Source organism: Lactuca virosa, chromosome 4, assembly GCF_052849685.1.
Source record: "Lactuca virosa cultivar CGN04683 chromosome 4, Lactuca_virosa_CGN04683_v6, whole genome shotgun sequence".
NCBI classification, from domain to species: Eukaryota; Viridiplantae; Streptophyta; class Magnoliopsida; order Asterales; family Asteraceae; genus Lactuca; species Lactuca virosa.
In genome coordinates, this window is record NC_136429.1 from 409663084 (window position 1) to 409673237 (window position 10154).

Sequence of the window (10154 nt, forward strand, 5' to 3'; positions counted from 1 at the left end):
CAAACACACAATCAAATTTGCAAAATGGTCATTTGTATATATGAACTTCATATTGTTGGTGAATGGTGGTCCTCCAGCAAATCAAAGTTCTAGAGGCATCGAAAATAATGATGTTACAATCAATGTTCTAAATAACGTAAGGCGTGACTTGGCGGCAATGTCAAGCCTCAAGCTTTTCGAGCATTGGCAAGCTACGTCGTTTGTAAGACGTGAGTTAAGGCGGCAATTTTATATATAATTCATATTTTTATATGTATTTTCAACTACCATTTATTTTTAAACATATATACGAGTCAAAACCACGTTTCGGTAAACCTTGCGTCACATACAAGCCTTTGGAATGCCACGGCGGTATACAAACACAATCAAATCTTCAATCCACTTCACAAAAAAAAAAAAAAAAGCGAGCACATTTACAAATTACAAACACACAAATCAGGATTCAATCAACCATTAATCCTCCTACAAATCCTTCTAATCTCTCCATGGTTTCCTGTCAATGGAGCTATATCCCCCATCTTAATCATCGACTTCGCAAACTGATCAAAAAACTCATTTTGATTCGCCGCATAACGTTTCACCAATTCCATAGTCTCTTGATTCTGCGTATACAGCATCTCATCGGAGCTCAACAACCCCTTCAAACCAATCAAATTCTTATAATATCCATTATCAAACTTTCTCGGCGATCCAGGATCCATGGCGAACAAATTCTGATCACCACCGGATCTCGGACAGTTTACACGAAGTCGGGCAGCATACGATTGTTCTAAAGAGAAATCCGGTTGCCCGTTGCCGGAGTTGTTGTACAGTCTTTGCCGGAAGCTGGTGCACCTAGCGTTTCCGATTGTGTGACTTCCTGCAACAAAAAAAGGTGTTTTGAGATAGGGTTTGTGAAATTAATCGTTGTGTTCATCAATTGGGGTTGAAGATTACCTGAAAGTGCTACGAAATCGATAATGTGGAGACCCTTGAGCTTGAATTTGGTGAGGATTGTTTGGAAGGTGTTGTTTGGGGCTGGTATGTTCTGGTTTGAGCCGCTCAAGCTTGCACCTAGTGAGTCCCTTCTTCCCAATGGAACATCCCAACTTGGCCCACCGGTCTACATAAAAACACATAACATTTAAGAATTTTATAGAAAGTTAATTAATTAAATAATGATTTAAAAATCATTATTAAGATAATAAAACAATTTTTACAAATGTTTGAGAAGCTAACTGAAAAATTAGGTTTTGTCCGATAAACATAAACCAGCACATAATATTTGATAAAACTAATGAAAAATGATATATAAAAGGACATTAATGATAAATAAACATATAAAAGTATATTTGAAAAACTTGTAATGATATTATAAAGAAAATAAACATATAAAAGTATATTTGAAAAACTTGCAATGATATTATAAAGAAATATGTTGGGTAACTATTTCAAAAGTTAACTTATAAATTATGTAAGTGGTTTTATCAAACATTACATTACAATAAGCTCAAAGACTAAACTAACTTATAGACGACGAACAAAACTATAGCATAGATATTGAAAATACTTATTGTTCGAACATTATACTTAAGGAAATCTCCGATAAATTCTCAATATTTTGAGTCATTTTACGGTTTAATCTCAACTTAAGTTGTGTTTGGAACGTCACAACTAGCTGAAAATCTAGGTTACTTTTCGAATTTTTTTAAGTTGTCATGTTTGGTAAGCCAAAAAATAGTTTATAACCTAGTTTTTTTTATAAAGCTACTTAAACAAACTTTTTTATAAGTTTTTTAAATTTTTTTCAGATATACCTCTTAATCAATTATATAAACACATTCTTTTTAAATGTCTTTTTATGACATTTTATATCTTTCAGCTAGTTTTACCAAACGTTATTTTTTGTCAGCTAGTTTTCAGCCATCAGCTAACAGCTAGCTTTTATGCTAGTACGCCAAACATAGTGTTATTCTTTTTAACAAAAGAGTTCCGATTATTTTATATTTTGTACAAATTAACGAAAAAAATCCTTAGTTTTTTCAACAATAAATGACAGATTATCATATAAATGTAGATAATCGAGATTTTTCTGTTCAAAAATAAATATTTTGATTAAACCCACCTAAAATATTAGGACTTTATCTTAAATTTCTTTTAATATTTATAGAATTTGTTTTAATTTTAACTAGAAAGGTTACCCCCGCTACGCGGGGGCCAGAAGCTTTCAATGTTGTTTCCGAATCGATAAATATGACAGACGTAGAAAGTGCAAGGATGACAAGCCCGGGCTTTGCCCCGGACCGTTTTGTTCATGTTTTTATGAAAAAATGTAAAAGTTTTGACTGCAAGGACCAGAAGTGTCAAAATGGCTAAAGAATTAAAGCGGTAGGAATTAACAAGTTTTTAGAAAAAGGGATCAAAGTTGTCCAACCGTTAAAGTTTTGTGGCCAAACTTTAAATATTAAAAGGTTCCTAAATAGAAAAGGGATTAAAGTTGTCAAACCGTTAAAGTTTTGTGGCCAAACTTTAAATATTAAAAGGTTCCTAAAAAATGTAAAAATATCGATTATAAGGACCAAAAGTGTCAAAATGGCTAAAAAATGAGGACCAAAGTTGTCAAACCGTTAAAGTTTTGTGACCAAACTTTAAATATTAAAAAGTTCATAAATAGAAAAGGGATCAAAGTTGTCAAACTGTTAAAGTTTTGTGGTCAAACTTTAAATATTAAAAGGTTCCTAAAAAATGTAAAAATATCGATTAGAATGACCAAAAGTGTCAAAATAGCTAAAAAATGAGGACCAAAGTTGTGAAATCGTTAAAGTTGTCAAACCGTTAAAGTTTTGTAGCCAAACTTTAAATATTAAAAGGTTCCTAAATAGAAAAGGGATCAAAGTTGTCAAACCGTTAAAGTTTTGTGGCCAAACTTTAAATATTAAAAGGTTCCTAAAAAATGTAAAAATATCGATTACAATAACCAAAAGTGTCAAAATGGCTAAAAAATGAGGACCAAAGTTGCCAAAGTACAGGGACCAATTCTGCCAAAAAAAACAATATAAAGTCCAGGGACCAAAATAGACAAAAATTATGAAAGTTCACTATTCATAAGAAACAATTTCCATAATATATATATATATATATATATATATATATATATATATATATATATATAATAATAATAATAATAATTTGACTCCTTATTAGTAAAATACGATAGAAAAATTAGGTACGGTTTTAATATTTTATTAATTTAGCTATTTTATTGTTTTCTCAATGATAAACCAATATCTTCATTTTATATCCAAGAAAGATATTCTTTTTCCAAATAGCTAGTTTGAAAAAGGGCAAATTACATAAATATATTATGAATTTGATCAATTTATGTACCATCTTTGTAAGATTGTTATAACAATTATTAGATGCTAAATTGATAGAAAAATGTTATTTTTGCGATAAAATAATAAAATAATGTTTTATTTTTTATATATTTTGTTAGCTTTTTTTTAAGGTAAAAAAGGTAGAAATGGTTTTAAAATTTTAATACTAGAAAAAATGTTAAGTGGTTAACAGGATAAAAAGATAAGATACTAGCTATATCTTGAATTTTGTACAATAATGTATAATTTATTCAAGTAAATGAGATAAAAATGCACTTCAAATTATGGTACCAAAAGAGTCGAATCTCTAGCGGCCAACGCCAAGATATCGGCACAAGAAACAGTCTCCGGACACGCTTTCTCAAGCGAAGATTTGATCTCGTCAACGACTTCGAATCCTCTAATCGAATCACGATTAGGGACCGATCTCTTCTCACTGGTTATTGTTCCACTGCTATCCAGTAGTATTGATCCATCACAACCCTGCATTATTAGTTGCAAAACATAATTAACAAAATTAGACCCATTTGTTATACAAGTCCAAGACATCACATGTTGTACTGTGTTTTATGTAGAAGTAATAAAATTGTAGTTTTAAAAAAGCATGATAAGACATAAACGAACCTTAACAAAGCAATCATGAAAATGCAGACGAAGCAATGACGCGGCCATACGAGCATCTTTTGCAACCGCCTTCGAAACAACCGAGTTAACGATATCTTTGGCTTGTGGGCATGAGAAGTCATAGAATTGTGGGTAGAGAACTCCGGCGAAGGTGGCCGGAGTGAAGCAAAGTACAAGTGCTAAAGCTAGGGGTACTACAAAGATAGCATTGGTCGCTAGTTGAGGCATCATAATTGGATGTAATATGAATATGATACATTAGGAGTTGATTTATTGGATTTATAGTGATTTGGTGTCTCAAGCTACAGGAGTAGAAGCACCTACTCTACTCTCATCTCCTCTCTTTCACAAATTAAAATTTAATTCCAATCTTAATGTTTTAGTTGTATCTTTTCTTTTTTAATAAATCCATTAGAGATTTTTTTTATATGAAGAGGAAAGACTTTATCAAATCACCAAATAAACAGAAATGATTCATCAACAACAATTAAAGCAAAATAATACAGATAAACAACAATTATAAGATATGGAAACTAAAGATCAGGCGTTATGAATTAGTTGATGAAGCTGTGTCTCGAGTTCATCCAATTTATCCTTCCAATCGCTTTTTACGCACAATGGCTTCACGCCGCTGTAATCTGTAATTGCATCTCCTTTATCGTCCACCTCTTTCTTCTTCTTCTTCTTCATCTTCTTTGTCATCTGTTTGGAGGTTTTCTGGGAACTAGCTTTTTGCAGTGCCAACAAAACAACAGATCCGCTAATTTTCGCTACGGATGATGATACATCATCTGAATCCCCAATTTCTTCCGGCTTCCAACTGTCTATTTCTTCTTTTTCCTCATCCTCTTCGTCTTCGGGGAAGTAATTGATGTTCTTGCGAGGTCGTGAATACCTGGCGGAGACGATGAAGTGACCTTGGCTGCCGGTGGTTGTGGCGGGAGGCCATACTCGGCAGGATAGAGTGGTAGCGGCCCACATGGTTTTTGGATGCAAACACACCTTTATCATTTAGTTTTCTTTCTTTTTTATAATTATATGTGATAAAATGTGATTGTTACTTCTCATTTAAAATATGTTTCAACTAAGGGTGTTTGATTTATCTTTTGATAGGTCAAAACTCCTTTTAGAAAAAGATAAAAAGATAGAAGGCAAAAGATGTTTGGCAAATGTATTTTAAAAGCTATTTTTGGATTTTACATAGAAGGAAAATGAACTTTTTGGAAAAGTTAGGAAAAACTGATTTTTTGTAACTTTTCCAAAAATGACTTTTGGTCTCTAAAAATATAAGTCAAACACCCCCTAAAAATGCAAATATGACACCTACAAATGTGATAAAAGACGTTATCAATTAAGTATTAAAAATCAACGAGGTGCATGTTGTTACTTTATACCATGGTTGGTGTATTTAGACTTTCAAAAAAAAACCAATGTTATACTCTTATAATCACAGATTGACCGATGTAAAACGACTATTGTATCCTTGATGAATTTTTTGATGAGAATTTATTTTCTTTTATAGCATCTTAGTTTCGTTTGTTTCCATGAGTCGCCGCAAACATAAGAATATATAATTGCAAAAAGTAGTTTATATTGACATTCATTATTGTTTAGATAGTGTTTCCAAACTGTGTTGCGTTAATAAGAAAAAATGATATACAAACATACTTTATGGAGATTCCATCATAAATTATAATCCAAATAACTTCAATTCCATGGTGAATGCGTTAAATTATAAGTAAATTGATATTATTGACTAAAGAAAATAAGTATTTTGCTATTATCGGTTAAAAGATAAGTACGTTGCTATCATTGGTAAAAAAGATAAATACGTTAATGTAATTAGTTAAAATGAGAAGTTTCTTTTATTTGACAAAAAGATAAATATATTACTATTATTGCTTAAAAAAGATAACTATGTTGTTTTTATTACTTAGGCTGCAGGGACTCGTCTCGTTAAGCAGCCTTGCTAAGGCTCGCTATGCATTTGGAACACCGCCCCCAACACTCGCTAAGGGTGGCTCGCTATCAGCTTAACGAGAGGATAGCGAAAGAATGGTTCGTTGTGATTGGTTGTAGTTATTTTCTTTTCTTTTCTTTTCTTTTTTTAAATTCTTTTTTCAAAACAAAACCTATTAAACTCCTCACCCTATCACTTCCTACCTTTTTCAACCTATACATGCTAAGCTTACGTTGCAATACAAAAACCTATGTGACAAAAAAAAAGACTCTATATAGCAATATGGTAGGAGTGTTACTACTCCCTCCGACGTTATAAAGATAGATGAAACAATCATATATAACTTCCCATATAAGGTCAAGTCATTTTTAACATATAAGGTCAGACATATGGCCAACTTTCAAACAAAATTGCAATGTCACTTCATCTTCATTTGCAAGCCATGTAGATATACTATTTATGTCATTCGCATCCGTACAATGTCACAAGTCTTTCAAACATGTAACATCAACTTTTTTCAATAACATCTACATCAATTCAATATCACTCATCTTTCAAAAGTGGTTCTCACTGCTACATCTCTCTCTCTCTCTCTCTCTCTATATATATATATATATATATATATATATATATATATATATATACTAGTGGTATGTCCGCGCAAAGCGGCGGCGGCGGTTTGCTTTCTCCGGCGATATGTTTCTTTTACAAAAATGTTATGTTCCAAAAAGTATACATATCTAAAACAATCGAATCCAACTTTTGCTTTCTTTGTAACATATACATCAAATAATCAATAAAAGGCAACAGTTCAAGACGACACAAAATATGAAATATGTTAAACCGTTCAAACAAAAATAATAAAATTATATAAGAATACATGAAATATGAAAATGTGTAATACAAAAATTTTATTGGAGATTTTCGAATAAAAAGTCCTTAAAATTAAAAGCGTGAGACAAAACATATCGATGTGAAAATGAAAAGCTATTGTTTTTAATATTTTTAAGTATATTTTTATCTTATATAGATGATAAAGATAAGTTATAGTTATCCAATTGATCGAATTATCCGTTTGTTGTTTGGTAATTATCATCCAAAATAGTAAAACATGGAAACAAAATCATTCAGTTAAATGGATAACACAATATAATACTAATTAAAGATAATAGACTATAATTTCTTTGATACATAATTTTTTGGTTATCTTTAGCCAAATATCCAGAATAACCTTTTTAATCTAAAGACTATTTCGAACAAAATTATTTTTCACACAGATCTAAAATTCGTCTTTTTCATCAGGATCTGAAAACCCCTTGCAAATCCCAAATGTCATTATCATAACACATCTGAAGCTACACAAATGAACAAACACAAAAGTTTCAAAATAAATATAAGAAATACCAATGAAAAGCATCCTTTCCAGATTTCTTGCTACAATCTTGTTTTCAACTTTGGTTTTAGCAATAGTAGAAGCTAGTTGGATAGCTATTTTTGACGCTGCATTAGCATATAAATTATTAAGAAATGCAAGTACATTTTTATATGTGTGAACAACAAAGTACATTGCTTTTGAAATAAGAAATGATTAAATAAGAAAAATGTAAAATAGCTAAATTATAAAAATACAAAAAAAACGAAATAAAAGTAAAATGTTATGTTAGATAAAATATTGAATGTAGATTATTAAATCTTGTATTTAGCCAAATTATTGGTTAAATACATGAAAAGGCATTGTACTTTCATTTGGCTGTGTTACATAGCATCTTACTCTTATTTCTATCATAAATAAATATTTAATTTTATTAAAAAAAATTATTAAACCATTGTACTTTAAAAGTGCATTGCTATAATTAGGTAGAAAGAAATAGCAATGTACTTTCACATATACATAATAACTAAAGAGAAATCAAATATCCTCCTATTTTTTTCTCCTACCACCTTCCTACTCACTTAACATTGTAACACTTTCCATATTTAATAAAACTAATAAACTTTTATTACACTTGTCATCATCTAAAAGTGGTAGGAGCATGGGTAGGATGATATTTAATTTCTCACAACTAACATCTCTAAACATTTGTTGTATTAAGACTTATAAACACATGTAAACTAATGGACATTGTTATATAAGAAAAATTGGTGAAATCGGAAATAGTTAAATACCAAAAGGGAATTTTCCTACTTGTTTGCACAACTCAGAGTATTTCCTATTTCGTATTTTTAGCTTCCTTTCATCCTGAAATAAGATGACCAATCAATATTGATACCAGATATCATGACATCATGACAGACCCATTACCAGTCGTACACCAAAGTGAATAAATGCCAAATAATGAAAAATTACTATAAATATATCATAAACAAAGATAAGAACAAAATGATGAAAATAAACCATAAGTAGTTTGCCATAATTCCATCGTTGCAACCTCCTTTTCCTTTCTTATTTCTTAAAAAAATAGATCCTTAAGTTTCAATTTACATTGGTTTAAAAATATGAAAATGGTATTTCAAGAAGGGCCATTTGCAAGAAATTCAACTATCAATATTGACTGCGATTTATACTGTTATATGAGTTATACATAGACCATAATTCTTGACTCAAATCACGATCATTTGTAATACAAAAACAAAGAAACTACCATGATGTGAAGCAGAGTAGTTGAAGAAAGGCCATATATAAGAAAGTAAAGATAAAACCAATGGCACGGACGATAAAGGCACTTCATCCTGCATGTAACCAGATTTGTCAAATACGAAAATAATGGATCGCAAATATTTATAAAATGAAATAGAAATGAAAAAAATTGTTGCACTTTTTTACTCTCAAGGTTGCCTGCATGGTGTCGGTTCATTGCTTACTTGTTCATTGCTTGTATCGGTGTCTGTACACCATAGTTGCATCTGCTTGTAAGCTGACCTGACCTCCAAATGAATTTAATCAAATAAGTTGAACTTCATATAAATTTAGAAACATGAAAGGGTAAAAACATTATCAATCATTTCTTGATTTTACCTAGTGCAAACAGGATTGAGAGCGATGAAACTTATAGAAACAACATCAAGGAGAGCAATTTTAACCCATTCACCAGCAAGAGTGACAGTACATTGAGATTTCCAAACAGAGACACATATATCTATCAACCTTTAATCAAAAGAAAATTAATTAATAACACAACAAAGGTAATTATAGCTAGTAAGGACATCCTAATAATATATCATATTTTTTTCAAGTATAAGTTATAATGAAATCAGTTTTTAACATACCAAAAACAATTTTGAGTTTTCCTGACCCTCTAATGACTGCCTCTTAAACGCTATGCTGGTCAAACTACAGTATACAAAGGTTTTCACTGATTTGGAATAATCAGAGAAATAAAACCAATTCTCGGTTAAACAGGGTACCCACAAATTGCATAAATTTAAAACATGGAAGTAAAAAAATGATGGTTGGTGTAGATGTAAAATAGAAAGGGCATCCTTACAAGAACTGCATAGAGGGCCTTGTGATATGTTCTTCTCCCTCATGTCATCTCTTTTCACCTTTTGCATATGTGATAAAAAGAAAACGTAAAAGATGGGCCAAAATTCGACAGGTTACCTGAGGCCAACGACTATGAAGAATGGAAAACCATTTAGATTAGTGGTGGTTGCTAATGTGATGGTGGTGAGACAAAGCAGACATGGTGGTGGTAATATCGATGACGATGAGACAAAGCAGCCGAAATGGTGGTAATATCATTGTAAACATAACAGCTTCCTCAACACCAATGTGTTTAGACCTATTGTCACCTAATGAAGATCAGTTCTCTTGGAGAAAGGGGATTGGAATTACATACACCCAAGATTAGTGGGTGGGGATTCATTATTTCTAGACAACTTATTATCGTAGGCGATTGTTATCTGGAAAGAACGAATGGAGAGAAAACTAAATACGACGAGCAAAGTGAGAAATCGTGAATGAGGTTGAATATTGATAGAGAGGAGAAGCCAGAGAGAAGACAGCACACTGGTGTCATTTGGTTCGTAGCAGGAGAGCGGGAGAGAGAGGCATAGGGCGGTGGTGATGAAGTTTTTCATGAGACGATTAGGGTTACAAAGAAACAAAGGGAAGTCTATTCGGAACTATAGAGTTTCAAATTTTGAATGAAGCTGATATTAGGGAAAGCAGGCCAGAATTATGAGAACGTGACTTATTATATTAAGAATATTTT

At 31.4% G+C, this 10154-nt stretch overlaps 2 protein-coding genes across 2 annotated transcripts; both read right to left on the minus strand.

Moving 5' to 3' along the window:
* Positions 1-395: 395 nt before the first annotated feature.
* On the minus strand, positions 396-4237 carry LOC145108901 (peroxidase 72-like). Its single transcript, XM_079045984.1, has 4 exons — positions 3981-4237; positions 3648-3839; positions 937-1102; positions 396-859 (listed from the first exon to the last, which is right to left on the minus strand). Exons 1-4 carry the CDS (start codon positions 4209-4211, stop codon positions 447-449), a joined length of 1002 nt encoding a protein of 333 aa, XP_078902110.1. The 5' UTR covers positions 4212-4237; the 3' UTR covers positions 396-446.
* Positions 4238-4423: 186 nt separating this feature from the next.
* On the minus strand, positions 4424-5017 carry LOC145108902 (death domain associated protein). Its single transcript, XM_079045985.1, has one exon. It carries the CDS (start codon positions 4989-4991, stop codon positions 4521-4523), a length of 471 nt encoding a protein of 156 aa, XP_078902111.1. The 5' UTR covers positions 4992-5017; the 3' UTR covers positions 4424-4520.
* Between the last annotated feature and the right edge of the window lie 5137 nt (positions 5018-10154).